The sequence below is a fragment of the Epinephelus lanceolatus genome, chromosome 11 (assembly GCF_041903045.1).
Source record: "Epinephelus lanceolatus isolate andai-2023 chromosome 11, ASM4190304v1, whole genome shotgun sequence".
In the NCBI taxonomy this organism is placed as follows: Eukaryota; Metazoa; Chordata; class Actinopteri; order Perciformes; family Serranidae; genus Epinephelus; species Epinephelus lanceolatus.
In genome coordinates this window covers 32,582,038-32,605,605 of record NC_135744.1, presented here as the reverse complement: position 1 = coordinate 32,605,605, position 23,568 = coordinate 32,582,038, and the positions used below count along the sequence as shown (strand labels likewise).

Sequence of the window (23,568 nt, the reverse complement as noted above, 5' to 3'; positions counted from 1 at the left end):
ACTGTCCTGATACAGAGAGCTTCATTATTTTTTCTCAGTCAGGTGATGTGTTTTTGTGCACTGACTCCTGTTCCGCCTTTTCCTTCCTCATCTAGTTGATCACGCCGCACGCCATCCGGGTGCAGACGCCTCCCAGACACATCCCCGGGGTTGTCGAGGTCACTCTGTCTTACAAGTCCAAACAGTTCTGCAAAGGCACACCAGGAAGGTTCATATACACAGGTAGGTCAGCCAGACACACACACACACACACACACACACACGCTAACGTACTTGCTCTTTATTAAAGGATATTGCTGTGATTTTTCTTCTGATTTCGAGAGGCTACATTTCATTTTTCTTTTTTTTTCAAATGCGTGTTTGCGTATGTAAAAACTTTTGCCTGTGTGTGTCTGCGTGTGTGTGTGTGTGTGTGTGTGTGTGTGAATAGAGTCTGTGAGTTGCAGTTCACTCTCAGGCCAGACAGTGTTGAACTAATGACTGTAGATTAGTCAACATTAACGACCCACACTCGTTAGAATGCTGCCATAATCAGAGGCTCGTTAAAACCAGCTACAATTAAACAGTCTGCTCTTTATAGCCCTCCATGCTGAAACTATTAGTGAAATCATCCAGAACACCCAGTTTACTAACACACACACACACACACACACACACACACACACAATGTTGGAAAAAGAGTGTGCGATTTCTGACCAGATTGTTGACAGTGAACGAGCGTTTTCCTGCTAAACTCAGTTGACAAGGAAAAGGAGAGAAAAGAATAAGAAACTCTGTGTGTGTGTGTGTGTGTGTGTGTGTGTGTGTGTGCGCGTGTTTGTGTGTGTGTGTGTGTGTGTGTGTGTGACACATACATGTGGAAATGGATGGAGGTGATGTGATGTCTGGTATTGATCCACTCAACATGGCTCCATCACCGTGATGATGACGTCATTCCCAGAAAGACAGAGAAGAAAAATGGGTGCTGTGTGAATTCTTTTGGGTACAAGACATTAATGACTCAAAGATAAAGACGAGGATTTAAACCTGATCAATAGAGTTGGGGGGAAAAAAAACCTCACCATGAATAAATTGTCAGCTTTAATGTTGGTGTCAAGTTTATGAAAGCTTTAATATTTCCTGCTCACAATAAAAAGTGCTAAAGAAAGTGATGAGATTTGTGTTTCAAGTTTCAGCTACAGTCATTAGTTTTCCACATCAAAATTTTTACAACTACACCTATGTTTTTGTTGAGTTGTGTACTTACAAAATCCCAAATGTTTCCAACAATGCATTTTATTTGGTCGCGTCAATGGCATCATAAATCCTTTACCAAAGATACTCTATAACTGAAGATAACCCACTACAAGCTGCACCAATGGTACACATGTCCAGTCTCCTAAGTGGCCATGGTTGTGCCTCTCCCACGTACCTCCACCTCCTTTGGAAGTGTAGTAAACATCATGTGGATGGATGAAATCAGATTCAGAACAATACAATACTATATACATAACAAATTTAATGTTGGTTTTATCTGCTGGCTTCATGTCTGATATCAACCGAGTGTCAGATCAAGTCAGTTTTGTATGATGTCACAAGAGTATGCTGCCAAAACAGAGAAATGTCTCAAACAATTTTCTCCTGATTTGTTTGTAGAAAAAATGCCATTTCAGGTTTGAGGCTTGTCAAAAATAGGTCCACTATTCACTTTAGTGACTATGGAGTGAAGGAAACGGTCATAATCTATACTTACGTTCACTTTTCTCATTGGAATGAATAGACTCAGGACTGCCACTAGTCTCCTAAAGGAGCAGGGCAGTGGCGAAATCCACGTGACACAGATACAAGAAATGAATCTAAGGTGGGACATCTCGGTTTATCAATGGTCTCTGCCTGTGCCTTAAACACGGGAAGCAACATAATGTTTCCTTTGCCCCTGCTGCCTTTTACATGTTAACTTGTAGATAGTATTTATCTATGTGTAGGTTGCACAGATTGCTTACATTGTTTACTTGTTTGTTTTTTTTGACCTGGACGCTGTAAAACCTGCTTTTGAATGACTTTGTAGACTATGTCCTGTTGTTATTGTTGTTGTTGTCCATCAGTATAAGTGTGTTTTGTATGAATCCTGGCTGCAAACCAATTTTCCTGTGAGGGACAATAAAGATACTTTGAACTTTGGAAACACCAGCAGATAGATCAGAGAGTTAGGAAGGAAGTCGGCGAGTCATTGTTACATTAGCTAACTTTACTTGTGGCTGCTACATTATATGAAATGACGTGAGAAAACTTGGCAAAACGTCATGTGAAAAAAACTTTAATGCATTAGCTCTATCATGAATATGGTTTCTGTCTGAGTCCAGTCATCAGCAATGGAGGTTGCTTAACAATAAAGACAACACTTCCCATGATCTCATGCTTATTCACTAAGTATTTGTCTTTTCTTATTGTTCTCACTGAGAGACCACTAGTGGCAGAAATTACATACTGTGCATTTACATCGTGTAGCATATGTATTAAAATCAACTAAAGTGCTTCAAAGCAATAATATTTAACAAGAAAATACAATAAAATGCAACAACAACAGAAAAGAAGAAGAAAAGTGGGGTAGAAGTCAAATAGTTTGGCTGACTAGACAAAGAAAACAGCTCCACCCATAGGAACTCATGGAAAGTGTTGTAAAAAGAACTAAGTGAAAAAATAAAACTAACTCCAAATATTTTTTTTAGTTTGGAATGCCTTGATGAAGTTTGAAAGACTAAAACAAGTCAGATGATTTTCTTGGGGGCAGTGTGAGTTGTGCTTCAGGTTGTTTAAATGGTTGGTCGGTAGTTTCTTTGTACAGACTCGGCCTGTGTGCCTCCTTCAATGTTCTTCAGTCAAAACATCTTTGGTCTGACCCCGAGGCTAGCCGGCTGGTAATTGGTCCGTCTGGTGACTAAATGCATCTCCTATTGGGCAGAGATGACCCCCCGTGACCTCAGGATTGGCTGATGGCTTCAGCATGTGACCCAGGAAACGTGAGCCGTTACTGCGGTTGCCTGACCCCGCCCCAAGGTCGACTTTTCTCTGGAAGTCGCTGGTGAAAGGTCACGGCGGTGGGAGCTGATTGGCTGTTGAGGTTTTTCAGTACTCCTTAGCTGTGGTTGCCTCTGGGTGTAAGGACCGAGCAATTAAACACACTCACGCAACAACACACACATTGTAAATGCACACAACGCCAACCCTCGCATAGGGTCATGTCTTACACAACTTACCACACACACTTTCAAACAGGGGCAGGAGTTGAAAGTAATTGTAAATCAGAGAGATATGAGGGAAAGATGGTGAGTAGTCTGGTAAACAGATGGTCTACCACATACACACACACACACACACACACACACACACACACACACACACACACACACACACACACACACATAGTGCCGTATGGCTGCTTCATCGGCCTGGTGGGAAAAATTAAAATTCTCGACATCACACACTCCTATAAAAATACAATGGTACAAAGTGACAATCAATAAATGCTCTCACACACACAGAGACGTTACACATAAGCACATGCACACACAACGCGCATACACACACACACTCACATATATTAGAGCTGATTTATCGTCAATGCAGCTGCGTAAGAAAATCCATATCTCAGCTGTGGAGAAGAAACTTTTAGTAAAAAGCTGAAAAAGCTTCACAATTTTTTCTCTGTTTTATGAGCAATTCAACTTTCATTCATGCAGACACAGACAGAGGGAAATAAAACAGATTGAAATATAGAGGGAGAGACAGTAAAAAGAAGGAGAGGCACATATAAAAAAAGAGAGACAGAAAGGTGGACTTTTAAAACCAGATTGTAAAGTATCGATCGGCTCATAAGTGGATCACACATATACTGAGACACACATGCAGATACACACATGTACATACACACAGAAAGTCACAGGGAGGAGAAGAGCTGGAGAGAAAGAGATCTCATCTCATAAGGGGAAGAATGAAGCAATAATTCAGTGGTATTGAACTGCTGGCTGGCCAGAGAATCGATCTCACCACACCTCCTCTCCTCCTCCTCCTCCTCTTCTTCTTCTTCTCCTTTTACATCAGCCCTGTCTGTCCTTTCATCCACTCAGTTTCACCCTTGTTCTTCTCCCTCACCCACCCTTGCTCTCTTTTGTTTAAACACTGCCAACAGATAACTAGAAAAGTGCCATCATTGTACAATAAAAGCACATAAGAAATCCTAGACTAGCAGCTTCAGTATCTTTCCCCTTTTCCACCATGTTTTTTTCTCAGAGCCACCTCCCCCTCTTCTTTTCTTCTGTCTCCCTCCTTCTGTTCACATTTTATTGTGAAACAGGAGTGGAGGGTCTGTCCTCATGAAACTTCTATGAGTATTGATCTGCGGGCGGCTCTGGACTCTGAAAGGAAGAGCGAGGCTGGAGGGGGAGTGATGGAGGAATGGATGGGTGGATGGATGGATGAAAGTGGCAGAAGGTGTAGTTAAGAAAGAGGGGGAAGGAGATGGTGCAGAAGAGAGGTGGGGGAGGTAAAGGGGAGCAGGAGGGACTCATGTAGAGAAGCTTTCACAGGCAGCAGGGTGGCAGAATGAGTCGAGGTAGAACAAGTTCAAGCCTCAGTGTCTTTTTTTGTAGTGTAGGGTGTCATGACAAGACATCTGTGGACATTTTAAGGGTTTAAGAAAAGCAGAATTTGCTGGAAAACAAGAAATAATGAAAAGGCGTTGCATATCCTGATGTTCCAACACATTTTGTGTATGTTTTATCTTGTTACTCTGTTGCTCACTGTTGTTGCCGCTGCTCTTGGCCAGGAAAACTCTGGATCAGATTTTACAGAGCAGCTGATCAGAGCCAGAAAATACAGCATCAGTTTCTGTCTTTCAGACAACGACCTCTTGTAACCATGTGAATACTGAGTGTTGTCTCTGAAAAGCAATGTTGGAAGTAACATGTTTTAAGTGCATTAATCGTCCCCTTCAACACATCCTCATACCTTAACAATAGAACAGGTCATTTGCCAAAACTCCCAACACCCATATAATTGTTGGAGAGTACAGGCAACAGACGCACATGCTCATAAGACTAGAGTTACATCCATCAACGACTAATTAACGTCATAAAATGGTCACAGTTTGGGTAGGTTTAGGCCACAAAACTGCTGGGTAGGTTTTGGAAAAAAATTTGTTTTGGACAAACAGGTGAAAGTCCTGTGTTTGTTTGACCAATCCATCCAGCCCAACTTCTTCTGCAGACTTTGTCATTCATTCTTTACACTACATCACCTGACTTCCTTCTTTATTACCATCGTAATTACTATGGCCACTAGAAGAAGAACTGGAATTTCTGTAACCTTCTTTTCTCTATTGTAGGTGTTCCCCAGTTCTTCCACGCTGTGGGTAATAAGCAGGCCACAACATTTGTTTCTTCCTCTTGGTTAAATTATGACCAACATGGCAAGACAGTACTAACACATTCCAACTCAGGGGTACAGCAACTGTTATGCATGAGGCACTCACACACACCCGTCCCCATAAAACAAGGGCAGGTAGGAACCAATTAGCTCAGAACCAAGGGAATACAATGACACTTAAATACTAAACATGAAAATACAAATGAAACAATATACAAAGTACTTTAAATGAGACTAAAATAAGAATTTACCAGTAACTCAATAATGCTGAATTTATAACTACTTAAGTATAAATAATGTACCCATTAATAAATTATACAGTAACTTAAGTAATAAAATAACCACAGAATATAATGTGGGCAGTAATTATGGTTACACTTCTATACAATAGCTTAAAGAATATGAATAAGCCGATTCAGTGCCATTTTCAATGCCGCAGGGAAAAACTGACATTGAGGGCATACAATTTTAAACTTTTATTAAGAGATAAATAAAACAAGGTCATAACATGACACTGACGACTTATCTTTTCTCGGTTAGTAGCAGAGAACAGCAGAATAACTATTAAACATTAACAATGAAAGAGAGAGAGAAAGTGCAGCAGGTACTGGGTATTGATGCTGCAAAAAATGCATATTGAAGCTGTTTCAAATATTCAGAATTGATGTTTATCAATAAAACAATAAACAATAAATCAATATTTTTGACAACACTAGCCACTAGAGGTTGCCTCAACAACAGTAAACATAAATATGGGTCTTAGTAAGCTGCTGGCACAGCCAACAAATACAGTCGATTTTTTGGGAGGATGGTCATTCCTCAGCACCAGGGACTGCTGACATTAGAGGACAGATTTGCATTTTTTTCAGTCTGTCTTAAAACAATACTCACATGCCCATGTTTGTTAAAAGAGTCACTGGGCCCTGTTGTCATTCTCTCTTTCCAACTGGCCATAAGGACATCCCTTTCTAATGCAGTTCCCCCAAAATCTGCTGTCCTCGTTCTCTGCAAAAATGCACTCTAAGGCTCAGCTGAAGCTCAAGTTTGATCTTAAAAAGTTATAGACTTTTTACTACAAAATTTCCTCTTCTTGTCATCTCTCCCAGCAACTCAGCAAGGAAGCAAAAATGGGGGGATTTTGTGCTGATATACTGTTGGACTAAAACTTTGCAAGATACTACCTTGATTTGTCTAGAGTGTTGATGCCTCCCATGAGCTTCAGATGAACTTAATAATGCATTTGTCCCCTATCACTTTCATTAGAATTGTGTCAGTAATGTCCATTTCAGACCAAAGATTGGTGACGTGACAAGTTGAAACATGAACCTACTTGCAATCGTTTCACACCAATGCAACTAGATTAGATGGTGTATCATCTGTATGCAATAACTCTCTGTGCTTCTGTTCTGATTTCCAGCTTTTCAGGCTTATTTTGTGGCTGAATATAATTCGTAGCTTCCTAAAATATGAATGAGGATAGTGATAGTGAGGTACTGGCTACAGATGTATTTGTAGAAGTGGCGAAACGCTGAAAAAACAGAAACAAAACAAGCATCAGATGGACTGTATTGAAAGTAAATGCGCCACAATAATGTAAGTAAGCAGTGCCAATTAGTTGGCAATGAAAATGTGTTTGTGTGAGGGGGCATAAGCACATATAGCGAGCAGCACCAGTGACCCACCGTCTGACACCAGTACATGTGAGGACAGAAACAGAAGGCTTGGCAGGGACAAAGCCACAGCAAGCAAACACACTGCCTACAGTCATTTTGACCTGACCAGCCAATTGGCCTTGGAAACAGGCGACGTACCTTACGTTCTAAAACCATGGAAGGTGCAGGTGACACCATCACTTGGCTTGAGTCCAGCTCAGATGGCCAGTTCACACCAATGCAACTTTTCTCTGCAACGTTCTAAAACGATTTCGTCTTGACGCGAATCTTTGGTCTGAACTGAGCTTTAGGGATCACTTCATAGCCAACTATCTCATCGTACATACTGTTTTAAGACTTGCCTTTTAAGCATGCAGTCACTCTTTATTTCACTCTTTCTTTTCTTCTCTGCATTGGGAAACATATGCTGCTAGAAAACACTCTTAAAGGGCCAGTGTGTAATATTTGGCATGGCTTATTGTCAAATCTGAATCTGAATCTGAATACCCATTAATATGTTTATATAAGTGTATAATCGCTATAAAATAAAATTCGTTTGGTTTTCGTAGCCTTATAATTATGCTTTTACATATATATATATATATATATATATATATATATATATAGCAAGGGCCTTGCTTTAGAGAGGTCGCCATCTTGTGCCGCCATGTATGTACGGCAGACCGAGCAGACAATCCAGCCAGCCAGAGAACGCATTTCGCATGTATAAATGAACCAACGAAGACAGCAGAAGGAAGGAAGGAGGAGAAAACAGCAGAGAGTGTTAGTAGTTTGTCGATAGAGAGTAGTGAAAAGTTTTTCTAGTTATAAAGTTTGCGAATGGACCACACTTACCACGCAACAGGAGAGAATGAACCCGAACCGTCATCTGCGAGGAAAAGAAGACGCAACTTCACTCCTTGTGATGCACTCTCTGCGGCGCTTTTCCTCCTGATGATATATCTCCCCAACGATGGTAGCACCGAATCCCATTCTGTGCATTCAGCCTCTCTTCTCGCCCACTCAGCATCAAACACATGGAGTTCCTCATCTGTATGCTCCGGCTCAAACAGGTATGGCTCTGGGTCTGTGTCCGCTACAAGAAACTCTTCAAAATCGCGTTCAAAGTCGTCCATTGCAGCTACTATAGTCCAGAGATATTGCTAGGCTAAATAAACAGCTGAGCTCTGTTTACTGGCTACACTGTCAGTCAGTGTGCGGGCTGGAGATTGGCGGAGCAGAGAGGGGAGGGGGGTCCCCACTCATTATGGTAAACGAGTATGTGTGTAAAGTTATGAAGTGTGTCTGTTACGCTAGAAGAGTCAGAGTTTGGGACGGAGTCTTTTACCCCCTGGAGTGTTACCGGAGTTTCTGGAGTGCTCAAATAAACAGGCCTTTTTCCCGAACGCTCCTCTGGTCTCCTGCTTGTGAGGGATTCATTACAATATCGTAACATGGCTTAGATTTCTAAATAAATATTCACCTCATCACTAGATAGACCTACTCCTGAAAAACTCATGCACAAGGCTTTTTGTCCCTACAAGGCCACCGTCTTGGGACCCGACGGGAGGGGTGAGCGAGTGAGCCCTGCAATCTAGAATTTGGCCACTGATGTCACTGTTTTCAACGGTTTTCAACCCATTTTACACACTGGCCCTTTAACCGAGATTGATTGTTATTGGGAAACAGAAACCAGTTTTGTCGTTCACATTGGATGTTGGGATAGTTAATACCTTCGTTGGGAGTTTCTCAGCAGTAGTCACACAAATCAAAACTGCATCGCTGGGAAATCCATCTGTTAGTTTAGAGATAAATGTTTTCGGGTGTCAGAGTGACCGGTGTTTCTGTGGTGGATACACTATGGCTGTTATTATCATTGCCTTCTACAGCTGATGTGTAATCAATTGGATGGCTTTTGCTGCACTGATACTATTTCTGTTTCTGTGCTGAAAGAAACCGCCAAAGAAATCGTTGCAGAAACCTGACCTTTTGCCTTCAAAGTACACACACATATGCACTCTGACACCAGCCTACACACACATATGCACAAAGACCTACACAAACCCATAAACACACGCACAAACATTCACACGCCATCCGATCATTTAAGGAGTATATTGTTCTATTAATAAAGAGTCAGTTGGAAACACTTCAGGCCCAAGGCATCGAAAGTACTCAGGGTCATCCTGTTGTGTACATTATGTGTCTTTGTGTCAGTGTGTGTGTGTGTGTGTGTGTTATATTAGAGTTGGCATCGGTTAAACGTCTCTAGAGATGTACAGAGAGTGGATCTGACACTGGCAGTTAATTCTGACAGTTGATATCCCACCGACTGTTAGGCAGCTGTTTCTGTAGTTTTGTTTTTCTCAACCATAACTGAGTTTAGTTTTTTTTTTTCCCCTTTCTTTTTTTGGATGATTTAACAAATGCTCTCTTCTCCTCTTAATATCCTTCCAACTCTTCTCTCATCTGAATCTTCTAGTCTCTTTTCTTAAAGCATAAAGTCATACCTTGTACAGAATTTTAAAAAAGTTACATTTCCTCTGAGTGGGAGAAGTATTGTTCATGACAGTTAAACATCTGGTATTTTTACAGCTCACAATTTATGAAGTTATGTTGCTAACAAATTGAGTGGTTTAGGACATAACAGAAACCAGAAACTTGGGTGTGATGTGATAATAAAACAGACATACATATAAAACACACACACACACACACGGACACACACATGTGAAAAGAAACTAGAAAACAACACATAAGACATTCAGCTGCAAGTAATTTATCGTTGCTGGATGTGGAAAGTACCAAATATCACTCCAGCTGCACATTTGGACATCACACACACACACACACACACACACACATACACATGCACACACACACCCTCTGCACCCCACACCTACATCTCCTCATCTAACGCAGCCTCTTTACCTCTTTTTTCTCTCATTTCTCCTCCCTCCATCTGTCATACACACGCACGCAGGAACTTTGGCATAGGAGTTTCAGCACAACTGGGTGAAGACACATGTTCAGTGCAGATTAATAGACACACACCCAATACTTTGAACCATCACTGCGACTGACAGAGCTTTCAGAGCTCGACTTGATTGACATACTGATTGGATAAAGACTGCAGAAGAACGTAATTGTATCACTAAAGTGAACACTAAGCATTCTTTAAGAACCTTTAAATTATACCTGCAGTTGTATTATCATACAGATTACAGCATTAGATACTCCACCAGGTCTATCCACTTCTGAACATTTGCATGTACCTGAATCAGAATTTTCCAAGTTGAGTCTGAGTGGCAAGTTTAGACCAAATACTCAACTTTTCAGCACTCTGTATTATTTTTTTCAAGACACGTACAACTGCAGGTCAAGTCTCAGGTTTTACTGACAAGACCAGCCCAGTCACCAGAAGAAAACGTTGGCGTACACGTTTCTGCACAACACGAATAATGATGAGCTGACTTCTCATCACACCATTTGTGATGAATGGTGTGTCACCTGGGCTAGACAGCTGCCAACTGTAGACTACTGTAGACCACTGTTCAAGATCAACAAACCGGTTGTGTTCTAGCAAGTCATTGCTGTTTCAGCTTTTTAGGCTCCAAACTTGGGTGTTTTATAGCGACCCATTGGCGAGGATAGTGCCACAAAAAGCCAACTCAGTCTCACTCCGAAATCATTGAAATCCGGCAGTGACTTGCGCCATCAGACACTGACGAAAAAGCTGTCCTTCAACGTCGGCATGATACGCAGCTGGTTGCTTTTATAGTTTAATGGCGTTTGGCTATGTTAGGGAAACGTGGCAGGACAAAAATGAAAGTTAAGACAGCGAACATCTGAGTAGGGCAGGCGGGAGGGGTGTTGGATGGGACCAACATACACTGGCCTTCACCCAGGAGAGCAGTGTTTGTGTCCTGTAAAATAATAAAGCCAAAACCTGTTCTTTTTTCCTAAACCCAACTGCATGTTTTTGTTGCCTAAACCCAACCACTTGTTTTAGTTGTTGGAGGGAAAAAAAGTCAATTCATATTGTTGTACTGACATAGTGCATTTATTTTGAAAGAGACTGTATGTAAACGGTAAAACATATTTCAAACCAGGAGCCTCCCAGAACAACCAGTCCTCCCCTGCTGTCCAATAAGGCAGTTCACTGGAGAATGTCCAGTGGAAAAATTCACAGTAGTTGTTGGAAGATGTGGTTTCCCCAGTTAAAGTTTCCCAGCCAGATTTTGAACTGACGACCTTTTAGTCACAAGCCCGTCTCTCTAACCTCCAGTGCTTCTGTCGGCTTTTAGAGATCATGCTGAGCAGGTTCATTATTTTCCAACCCAGTCTTACAAAAAACCTACTAGATACCAGCGTGGTGCTTGGGAACAAAATGTCACAAAATGGGATGTCATCCTCTCTCCTCACCGCTCGTATCCCCCCTGCTGATTGGCACAGATGTTGTGATTCTGTGTCTGTTTATCATGTGTGCAGGCTCAGGTTGAACACCAACAGCATTAAAGTTCCACTGTGTAACATTTTAACACCCATAATGTGCTGCCATATTCTTTTGGAAACAAGGATACTGAAGCTTCAAAGCGAGACATTTGACTGTGGCATAAACCAGCTGAAATCGATAAGGCAGAAAGGAGTGTGATGTGGAGGAAGCCATAACAGTGATATTGTGCATATTAAGTATATTAGGTCAATGTGAAATCCTACAGGGAAGTCTGCATAATGAGATTAAAGTAGAAGAGAGTCAACTGTCTTTTTTTCCCATCAGCGCTCATTTGTCAGTCTCTACTTTCTCTATATTTTACAATATATGACACCACTGGGATTTGCTGGAAATCAGCAGGATGGCTTTTCACCATAAAAGAGGTTAAGGGTGCAAAAACAAAGCTTTCTAGAAGCAGCAGATGGTGGAAATGCAGAAAAGGCTGATGGAAAATCTTAACACGTGTTCTCCTTCACTGAAACCAAATAGGCCACAACATCCTTTTTGTGACAGAAAGCAACTGGGATTGTAAAAAATGTCTTCAAGTAGCTATAATAAATATATTTTTACATTAAAAATGGATCACATGACACGCGAAAGGTCACTTGTAGTGAGAAATCCACAAAGAATTAGATCTCGACTCAGCTTTATAGCACCCTTCACCTCATTTGGCATCACTCTCACCTCACTCAGGAGCATCCTTTACAGATACAGCAAGCAGCTGTTTTCGTTTAACAGGTAAAGAGCCAAATATTTATCTCAGGGGTTGGTGGAGCCCTCATGCAGCATGAGGTCACCACTACATTTTCACACTTTTCAAAGAGGTGAAGAAGTAGGAGTATTTTATTAATCCCTTATTGGTGGAATTCAGTTTTCACACACATTGGCCCAAAATGCACACATGCACACACAGAACCTATAAACATGCATTAGTCAGAGTGATGCTAGAACAGCTCCAAGCAATCAGCGGTTCATCAGGTGAACTGGCATAGCTAGCAGTGCTTACTCCATACCATTGTCCGTGGGGGGATTTCATGACATCTTTTCGTAAATTCTGTCAAGATAATGCAGATAACCTTCTGTAGCTGAACTATAAAACAAGCATTTTTCTCATTTTTACTCATTCCTCTTTCTGTTTCTCTGTATTGTCTGCAGCACTGAATGAGCCAACCATCGACTACGGTTTCCAGAGGCTTCAGAAGGTCATCCCTCGGCACCCTGGGGACCCAGAGAGGCTGCCAAAGGTATGGGAAGAAATTTACATTCACCTTTTGTGCACTTAGCTGATGTTTTCACTGGACGATAAACCCAGAGTGCGCAGAATGGTTTCCTCTCTTGCTTCTGGGCACTTCAACAGAGAAACTGTAGCTCTGACAGAGATCAAACATGCAACTTCTCAGTTACACAGAGCTGCACTGAGTTGCTCTGCTATCAAAGAGCAAGCACACAGAGATGCACGCACATTAATTCAAAACAATAAGAACAAAATAATTTTGTGTTTACGTTTTGTTTGTTTTGTGTGTGTGTGTTATTTTTATATTTCTGAGCAGAGTATGTGTTTTCAAATCTCCTGTGGGTTGTGTTTCTACCTCTTCATGAACTCTGTGTGTGTGAGCTGCTTAAACCCGTTTACGGGGTGAGCGTTTGAATCTTCTCCAGATCAGAGAGTCATATCTGATTATTTGTTTATCAGCTGGAGATCAAGTGGAGTGTATAAAGGATCAGCAGATGTAAACAATTAGCACCAAACGATGAGCGCCACTTTGATACCGAACCCCTGTCATCTTGATCTGTACATGCAGGGTGACTTTTCAAAGGGCATATGTGTGAGTCTGTGAGTGTATATGTGTGTTTGTTTGTGTATGTGTGCGTGTGAGCTTACTGAGCCGACCTGATTCAAGTTAGAACTTGTCTTCCTGGGTGGGCAGGGTCATGACCTTTCAAACAGCTGCTGTTGATTGGCTCCCCGTCTCCACCAGAGCTGATCCAGGATTGACTGTCTTTGCCGTGACATCATTAAAGAATGGGCGCCGGTCATGATGTGATGATTTAACTATGACACAACGTCATCATCGCCGTGCCAACACCCTGGCCATAGCTCATGTGTTAACAATGTGATGTGCGTTGTCACTGTGGGAACGTGTTCTATACATCAGACAAACCTCAAATGTTTGTGAAGTCTGTGGATTCATGGTCAGGAGTATTTATTACTTTCACTTGTTTACAGTTTCCTGTACTGTTATTATAGTGTTGTTCAGCCTCATTGTTGTCTGAATGCTGATGTTATAGCCTCCTTAGGAAACAGGATAAATACAATGAGGGTCACGTGACTGATGGCAGCTAAAATCTAAAAGCTATATTTGGTTTAATAGTAGATTGTTTGGGGAGAATTAAAGGAGCATATCTGTGAGTCCAAGCCAGGACTGTGTGCACACAGCTCTTAACGTGGAGGTGGCTAAGCCAGTGGCTAGCAACAATGAACAATGCTAACAATGGCAACAGTGCTGACAGAGATAACAGTGTTAACCTGGGGGCAAATACGTTCCAGTATTAGCAGTAACTGCCATATGAGCGCGGTGCAGAGCGGCAGGGATTAGCTAGCCAGAGGTATACACACACAGACTCACATGCACTAAAATGCACGAACGGCCGGACCAGCTACCACAACAAAAAACACAGAAACTCAGACTGCGACACACACACAGGGAGTATGACTTCATTCTGCTCAGGACGCCATTACTCCACCATATCTTTACATAGCAAATAGTTGTTTGCTGCTTTATTAATGCTTTAAACATTATAACTCCCTTAAGTATTATTTAATGTTAGAGCATTTACAGTTAGGGGCCAGAGTATTATAACGAGGCATGAACTTGTTTTGCTGGCTTTTTATTCCTTAACTTTAACATTGGCTATTGTGGGCCATAGCTAATGCAAAAAACAACAAACCTGTCTGCTTTACAAGGTGTTCTCTGCATTAGCGGCTACTTCAACAACACCCAATCCTCGGCTATACACACACAAACTAGCAGGAATAACAACAACCCTCCCTACTAAAACCTCTGCCAATCACAGGTGGGTATCTCACACAAATCACCGTCATAGGTGCTAGTATTGACCGACAGGCTTCACAGCGTCTAAAAGTATACAACTTGGCTGGGAGTAACATGATCACTGACAGAGTAACTGCCATTACAGACCTTTTTACTGTAGCTGAACATAACACATTCTTAACAGTGACAGAAGCCATACAGTTAACATCACGTCACCCAGTCCATTACAGTATGTTTAGGAACTGTTACAGATAGTTTAATTGATTGTGTTAACAGATCAGGTAAGAAATAGTTGACTGGTGTAGTGCAGTCAAATTCAGTCCAGTATCATAAGAATTATGTCCACATCAGTCGATAACGCAGCACGAGGTTTACAATCATTGCCAACCTCCAGTGCCAGAATGGTGCCCTAAGGCTGCAACTAACGATTATATTCATAATCAAGTAGTCTGAGAATTATATTCATGATTAATTGATTAACTTTAGTCTATAAGACATCAGAGAATCGTTAAAAAGTGCACATCACTATTTCCCTGAGCCTGAGGTGATGATCAAATGTCTTGCTTTTCTCCTACCAACCAATTCAATTTGCTCAAATGTTAAGACATGGAAAGGCAGCAAATTCTCATATTTCAGAAACTAGAACTTGATTTAAAAACTTGAGCCAAATGAAACACTGTGCACATTCATACAGAGTGACTGTTCTTTCCATGAAGTAACTCGTATCTTCCTTTTCTGATACTGGTGATTTGTTTGTGTCATGAAAGGAAGTTGTTGTCGAAGGTCGTCAGACGTGTTGCAACAGTGTTGTTTAAGTCTTAACAAAACTAAATCATGAATTCTGCAAAAGGCAGTGGGAGTCGAGAATAGAGTGGAGCAATGAAGTCAACCTCTCGGAGGAGAATGTAGCTCTTTTAAAAGCTTTTACCTTCAGTATGACCCGGTCTGTTATATTTAGAGCGACTAACAATGAGTGCTGCAGAGAAATCTGTTCAGGAAATGATGTTAGCAGCCCAAAGTATGTGATACCATAAGTAGTAAAGGCTGAGTCAGAGCAGAAGAGGCATTGACTCACTTTTTACGCACACACACCTAACTCGATTTGTGAGAGATTTACAGAGCATGACGCACACCTTGTTAACACAGAATCTGTAATGCTTCCTGTTTTTCCTGCCTGGATTTCCTCGGAATTGTAAAGGGGAAATAAAGCTTTACTACTTTTCTTGTTAGATTTATTTATACAACGGATAATTTGATCCAAGCAATCTAATTGGTCAGACCTGCATATTGAGCTGTTAGTTCCCATGAAGCATACAGGAGTGTGGAAAAAGTGTGGTTGATACATAACTAGTTAGCTATTTTTCTTTTATTATCATTTCTTTTTTTTCCTTTATTATTCTTGGTATTATGTTTTTGCATTACACCCCCACACAGATAGCACAAATGCATACAGTAAGCCAGAATACCCAGTATGACATTGTAACAGTGACCTAAAGAGAGTTAAAGTTCCTGCGACATAGAAGTTGGAGCATCTTAAGCTTCTGTGCTGTGACGTATTTCCCTATGAAACTGAATATTTGAGTGGTGTCCAGTTACTGTCGCAGTTCTGCATTATTGGTCACCTGCTCACATCTGCCTGCCCAGTCACCCATTTCCCGTTCAATAATTTCCCACCTCATCAAAGCAGCTTCTTCACCTGCTCCTGATTACACACAGCCAGTATATTTACCCCAGCCTCACAGACAATCTTTGCCTGATTGTTCTTCGGCATTCCCATCCAAGACTTTGCAGTGTTCACTCTCAGACTGATTCCTCGGTGCCGACCCTGCCTGTCTGGCATGTAACAAGAGATAAGTGATCAGTTAACATAGGGACACAGGATTAAAACTGAGAAAATGTATTTTTGATTTCATGGGGACTTTAACATTTACTCTAACATTTTAATAGTGGCAAATACTTTCTCTGGTGGCTGTGCTTGTCAGGTGAAATAAAACAAATGAGCATGTTACTTGTACTTAATGGGTCCATAAATACCTTAAGAACCAAATATTGATATCACGTCTGACCCCAGTCTACCATTAAGCACTTTAGCATTATTAAAAAACTACATTGGCTCTGAACCTTACTGGACCTGTTTGTATTTTTCTTATTCCCGTGGATAACCAGTCAGGTTTATGAAAAGCAACATGATGTCACACAAGATATTTCCAGGCAGAATTACAAGAAGAACCACCGAGCTGCTGGATATGCCACCAGGGTAGCTGGATGCATCAGTCGAGTATCAGGTCCAACCAACGGACGATAGAAAGATGATTCGGTGCCAAAATGTTGGGTAACTTTCAAAGCTTTTCCATCATGACGAAATCAAGAGCACATTGTTAGATTTTGATTCAGACTTAAGCTGAAACTTTCTCTGAACACACAAGTTGGACGTCTGATGTCTCCTTCTTTTTGCTGCTAACTGTGTCGTACAGTCGAAGGTCCCTGTTTAGAGCAATGTTCTTCTTACATGTATGTATGTGTTTGTCTGTGTGTGTGTGTGTGTGTGTGTGTGTGTGAGTGTGTGCATGCATGCATTTATATGTACGTTCCTGGGTAATTCATCATGGTGTAGACTAGTGGTCGATCGAACCCTGCGACTTTATTGCTGCTGCCCACCAGCAGTAACTTGGGTGTGTGTGTGTGTGTGTGTGTGTGTGTGTGTGTATGTGTGTGAGAAAGATAGAAAGAGAGAGACTGTAAATGTATTTGTCTCATCTGTATTTATTTGGATGCTGGATGCATGTTGTAATGATATGAAAATGTTTGTTGCATGTGTGTATGTGGTGTGTGTGTGCGTGTATTGATATGGGTGGCTGACTGAATATACCGGGTGTTGTGATTGGCGCCACACACACACACTTGCCTGCTCATTGCGAGTATCGATTGGCCTTTTTATTGAAGTTATGAGAGTTTGCTACAGGTACTATGAAGAAGGCAGACAGTCAGTCAGACAGGCAGACAGACAGACAGGCAGACAGACGGGGCAGTGGAGTGTATGAGAGGATTACCAGTGGACAGCCAATTCTTTAATTGTTCAGTGAACATTGAGGGGATTTTGCTTGCCACACACACACACACGTACACACACACACTAATGTTCAACTGCCAGTTTGTGTCACTCTCATCTCTTCTGAATCCATCCATATGTGCACATACACTTACTGCACACAGTGACACACATATGTACAGAGAAGCCTGAAAACACATAAGGGCGAATTCACAGAAGGTTTGTGCGGCTTTTGCGGCCACTAAACCTGCACAAGACAAAAAGAAGCTGTGTAATTCTCAAAGCATCTGCAAAGGGTAAGATGCACCTGTGACTGTGCTGCAAAGCGAATCGCATCTCAGTGCTCTTCTGCTGTTTGTGTGTATTTCAGTAATATGCACACATTTTCTGCACTGGCAAACTGGGATATTAAATAAAATTACCAAACACATTAATTCTCTGTCATGTTTCAGTTTCTCGCCTGAACCGCCACACCTTGTCGGTCAGGACCTGCAGCTTGCTATCTGAAAATGTCACTTTACTTTTCTTTTTCTGCCATTGTTCTGCCTACTGTGTTCTTGGCGCAAAGGCTTATACTTTGCCACATGGATAACTGCAGTCAGCTGCAAAACCTAATGCGTATTTTTGTGCTGTAATATCATTAGTGTGACTCGGACCTTGAGATGAGACATATGGTGGTTGCAAGTGATGCACAACTGATGGTGCAATCAGTGGCCGAAATCCATTCCTTGTGAATTCCCGCTTGTGTTTTCATTGTCCCATTTGAAACACTTTAGAGTTACATGGAACAGTCTGGTACTTATTTGTTGGTATATCAGGGACTTTTCCGTGGGACTCCAGCTTTTTTATGCCCCAGTTACTGTGCACACTCCCAGACCTGGAGCTTCTCAGTGCACAAACACTAGTAATACAAATGCTGCAACAAATAGCCATTTCTTTTTAATGCATGTTTAATAATCAAGAACTGGATTTGGCTATGAAACCATTTTTATACTCTAATCTGCTGCTGATCTTCTTGTGTGGGCGATCAGCCAGTAACTAAGAGCGTAAGAGGCAGAAATGCCTCTTTGGATGCAAAAAGAAATCAATCACCTCTCTTGGCTTTTAGCCCTCTTCGCTGCAGCAGATAAATGATGGAAGAAAAAATAAAACAGCACTGAAAGACAATAGCCGCCCTCTCAGGTTTTGGAATATTTTCTGTAACTTAATGAATAAAATCGGATGATTTCACCAGCACCCACTATGAACCCAGATTTTGTTTCCTTTCACCTATTTTTATGTACGTTTTTAATTTGTGCTTATAAAAACCTGAGTGGAAAAATTAGTCTTAGCGGAGGTGAAAAAGTTTGTGAACAAAAATAAAACCAAAATGCTACAAAGTGCATTGAGAAGGCATTTTCGCAAATAAATCATGATGAAAATACTGACGAATCTTAAATTGAGGAAAACATCAGTGTTCCTCCAAGTAACACATAAAACAGTCATAAATGCCAGATTTATTTTTTTCTTGTATTTTCCACCCTGTTTTCCATCATTTCAGAGCTGACTCGTTCTCTTTAAATTAAGTCATCTCATTTTTAGGGCTGTCATGGTAGAGGAATTTCCCCTGCGGTTATTAAGGGTGGCTCAAGAGTGCGAAATATGATATTACCACCACTTTCTGTTGTTTTTGCAAATTACTTCATTTATTCTGATGGACGCAGTTTTAAAACAAACTCGAAGCAAACTGCAAAAAAACAGCATATGTGCAGCACTCAGTGCACAATAGATGCTCAGCAGTTTGTCCCGCTGCTGGCATTTGCAGCATAGTGTATGTACGGGTTGCTCCCATGAAACATAGAAAAAGTATGAACATAGCAGTAGTGGCATTGGCTGCCATCTCCTGCGGTTGGCTTGTCAATATTGTGGTATAGCAATTTTGCAGCTATTGTGACAGCCCTAATGTTTTCCCCTCTTCTTCTTCTTCTTCTTCATCTTAAAATCTGCGTTATATTCAAATGTAAACTTGACTTGTGATCCCTAGAAAAAAGAAGCACCATGGAAGCACCAGTCTGTTGGTGTAACTTAAAAGAACAGTCAGATTTATTTAGTTATACTGGAGGTAATTATTTCTCAGAAGGAATCATTATGTGCAGAAATGTGTGTTTCTCAGTGAAGGTTTGAACGGTTGACCAGTGTGTGTCACCCCCGTTAGACTGGTGACTTCCTCTGGTGACTCACACAGCTGACATCTGTACGCGACTCATTTTTATGATGTCATGCATTGTACTGAGGTCATGTCATCAGCTTCACCAAAATGAGTAATCCTAGTGATGCATGAACACACAGAGATGAAACCATCTCAATATATACATGCACTTAAACTCACATGTCGATGTCCAGCAGTGCGAAGAGAGGAAATCTGAAACCACACATTCTAACACCATCAACATATTAGAAGATGTTCCCCAGAGGATGTGTGTGTGTGTGTGTGTGTGTGTGTGTGTGTGTGTGTGTGTGCACGCGCACATATCAATACTTTTGTGTATCTGTGTGATTGTGGCCCACATCCCTCTGAGCCTATATGTACAGTATGACATCATCTCTGAGCAAGGTGTGACCCTGCATGTACGGCATCCCTAATGGGACATTAGAAGCGGATCAAGCGGCTAATGTACCAGCATTAGGGAGGAATAAGTCATGTGTGTGTCATGTCTGTGCTGGCCTGGCACACGCACATCACACACACATCTGACCCCACAGATACTCAGCTCAGCATTTCCTGGTCCTAATGCATACAACATATGTGTGTGCGTTCGTGTGTGTGTGTGTGTGTATGTGTGTGAAAGAGAGTGTGTGTAATGTATGGTTATCACATTAGGGCTGGTCATAACTCAGACAGTAAAAGCACCTAGACACCTCCTGTTATTCTTTCTCCCTGCCAGCAGATCTGTCTTTTCTTTCACTCATCCTCTTCTTCACTGTCTGTCTGCATACCTGAAACAGACAAGAATAGATTACACTAAAAAAAGTCTTGATGATGAGTTAAATAAACTCAAGGCTTTCAGTTTGAAAATTATTTTTAAAGACTGACAAGACATGACAATGACAGCTACATGTCAGGCGTATATTCCATAAATATTTGACAGCAGATAAAGACAGTGTAGGACCACGACATGAATCAAGGCGAATGTTTTACTTTTAGATTAAAGCTTTAAAATCAGGCTTTATTGCAGCAATTACAGGAATCAAAGAAAAAAAGGCAGCAATCTGTGATTAAAAAAGACACGTTTCAGAGTTGGTTCCTGTCACTCTGTTGTCATAATTCATCATGATCTACTGTAAACCCAGACAGCAGGTGATGGACAGAAACGTGAGGGAGAGGGTCAATCTCAACATAACCCAGTTAAAGCACTGATTTGGTGATTTGCATATCGTGACATCCAGGTCAGAACTAGACTAAATTTGTCCTCTTACATACCGAGCAGACTTCATTTGCTGATGAAGGCCATAATATGCTGGAAAAAGATAGTAAGAGTACCTGAAATTAAGATTATCTTGTCAAACTACTACTGTAAAGGTCGAGATTGAACTTCATCCCTGGACAAAATTTGGTGCAATGTATTTTAGATGTCTCGGAATGTTGAAATTCAATTTTGTTATATAACCCAATATCACAAATCACAATTTGACTCGTCCCTCTGTCCTTGGACCGTCACAGCAGATAAGAAAGAGCAGCCAAGGAGGGATCACTCTCTCAGGACAGACAGACATGCAATGCATGTTTTGCGTCCAGAACAGATCAACAAAATACAATTGCAGTATAGACAATTTAAATGACAAAATGATAAACAGAGGGAGACAGAGAGACAGACAGAAAGAGGGAGAGCCAAAATAATTTATGTATGTTTGTAAATGATCAATATTTTTTCTGAAAAAGGAACAGAATCAAATTTATTTATAAGAGCACATTTAAAAACAACCGCAGCTGACCAAAGTGCTGTACAGATTAAAAGAATGACACACAAATATGAAACAAATATAACACTAGTAAGAACAATTACATACATAAAAAAGGTAATAAAATACTAAAATATCAAAACCACTACAAACAATCAAAGGCCAAAGAAAACATGCACGTTTTAAGATTTGTCTTAAAAGTGTCAATAGAGGGGGGCATTTGATTGAAAGCAGAAGGTTATTCCAGAGCTCTGGAGCAGCTACTGCAAAGGAACGATTTCCCTTACCCACCAGCCTCAGTCGTTGGACATTGTTCTGTGGGTCTAAGAGGTCGGGAGTTGGAGTAGGGGCAGAAACTATCTAACAGGGTTGAAATTTTGGGGTTAAAACAGATTTTCAATGACCACACTTTAAGGTATATTTGGGACAGGTGAACCCCCAGAAATTTTTCATATCTTGTCAGGTAATTTGGGACTCAGGTTGGCTCAGATAGAGCGGCACTACACAGTTTTTTGACCGCATTTGATTTGTCCTTAAATAGGTTGTCTTAGAGGCTTGAAGCCGTTTTTTCGTTTATTTTTTATATAGTCAATTGGGGCTGTTGTGTGAGAATATTTTCGCATTTCTTCTAGAATAAATAAGTTCATTTTTATACAATTCTCATGGGATCCCTCCCTTCCTTTTTTTTTCCCCTTCCTTTTTTTGGTCAATTCAAGCGTGTCCGACTGCAAGCGGCATACCTGAAGCCAGAAGGCAGCAAGATTGGTTTGTAGAACTGCCCTAACATTGCATATAGGCTAGCTGAAAACTATGTCAGTGTGAGAGTAAAGGAATTGCATAATGATATACTTTGGTTTCTTGTCTTGCAGTTAATGTACAAATGATCTGATGTGCAAATGCTAGTTCTGACACATTTTGATTTCCACAGCAATCCTGTTTTAATGTTATGTGTCTGTATGTACATGTCAGGTGATTCATTGTTCAAGTAGGCTACATTTTCTTAAAAAGACAAAGATACAACTTTAACTGAAGGAGTACAGTGGTTTTTAAGAACTAAACATTTACTGTGAACAAGCTGAATAAAGTTTGAAAACACCACACAGGGGCCTCCAATTATTTTCAATTATTTTCACGAGGGTGGGGGTTAGCGAGGGTGGCTCTGCCCTCCCCTGGCCACCCCTTGGCGGCATTACTGATTTGGGACCTATTGAAATTTAAAATTTAAATTTAAAAAGGCTGTTGAAACAACAGTTTCTATCATCAGTGCCTGATATGTAAAATATATTCACTTTTCAACCGAGTATCTCAGTTTTAACCCGGGCACATAGATACCTATTGACATGCAAATCATTACATCAAGGACACAGATAACATTTTTGCTGTATTGTGGCACTAACTGATACCTGAAAGATCTATTTACTCCCCGATTTCATTTTGATTTTGTTGCTACAATTAGATGTATTTTTGTTGTTGCTGCAGGCGATCCTATTAACAAAAGTTTAGGCCCTCAGGACATCAAAGCTGGATTATTTTAGACTTTTTAATCAGTTTTGAAACACAAATGATGCCCACAAGATCGACAACAGCACTTTCATTCTCATTCATATCAACACAATGCAGCTGGAAGCATTATTCATTCGTATTGAGCAGGAGGTAATCCGACAAACAATGCGTTCTTATTTACAGACGCAACCTGGGAGAGATTAATTAGGTGATTCGAGTAGCTGTGTGTCTAAATATGAAGAGACGTAAACAGGCAGAGTATTCAAAGTGCATCGATCCCAGCAGTCAGAGGCTTTGAGTGATTTAGTAGCAGAAGCCTGCAGACCTGATAATGATGATGTTACTAGAGGATCATCTTTCCTTCCCGTTTATCAGCTACCGCCTTACTGGAACCGCTCGAACATTTAGGATCAGGTTTCTGGGAGTGAGTATATATGTGTGTGTGTGTGTGTGTGTGTGTGTGTGTGTGTAAGC

At 41.0% G+C, this 23,568-nt stretch overlaps 1 protein-coding gene across 4 annotated transcripts in view; it reads left to right on the top strand.

The window, feature by feature from the left end:
• Positions 1 to 23,568, top strand: part of LOC117270712 (transcription factor COE1) — a 111,351-nt gene that overhangs the window by 79,103 nt on the left and 8,680 nt on the right. For all 4 annotated transcript variants that reach the window (XM_033648484.2, XM_033648474.2, XM_078172530.1 and 1 more), the window contains exons 10-11: positions 96 to 222; positions 12,706 to 12,794. In XM_033648484.2, the coding sequence (XP_033504375.1) occupies positions 96 to 222; positions 12,706 to 12,794 (216 nt within the window). The remainder of the gene's footprint in view (positions 1 to 95; positions 223 to 12,705; positions 12,795 to 23,568) is intronic.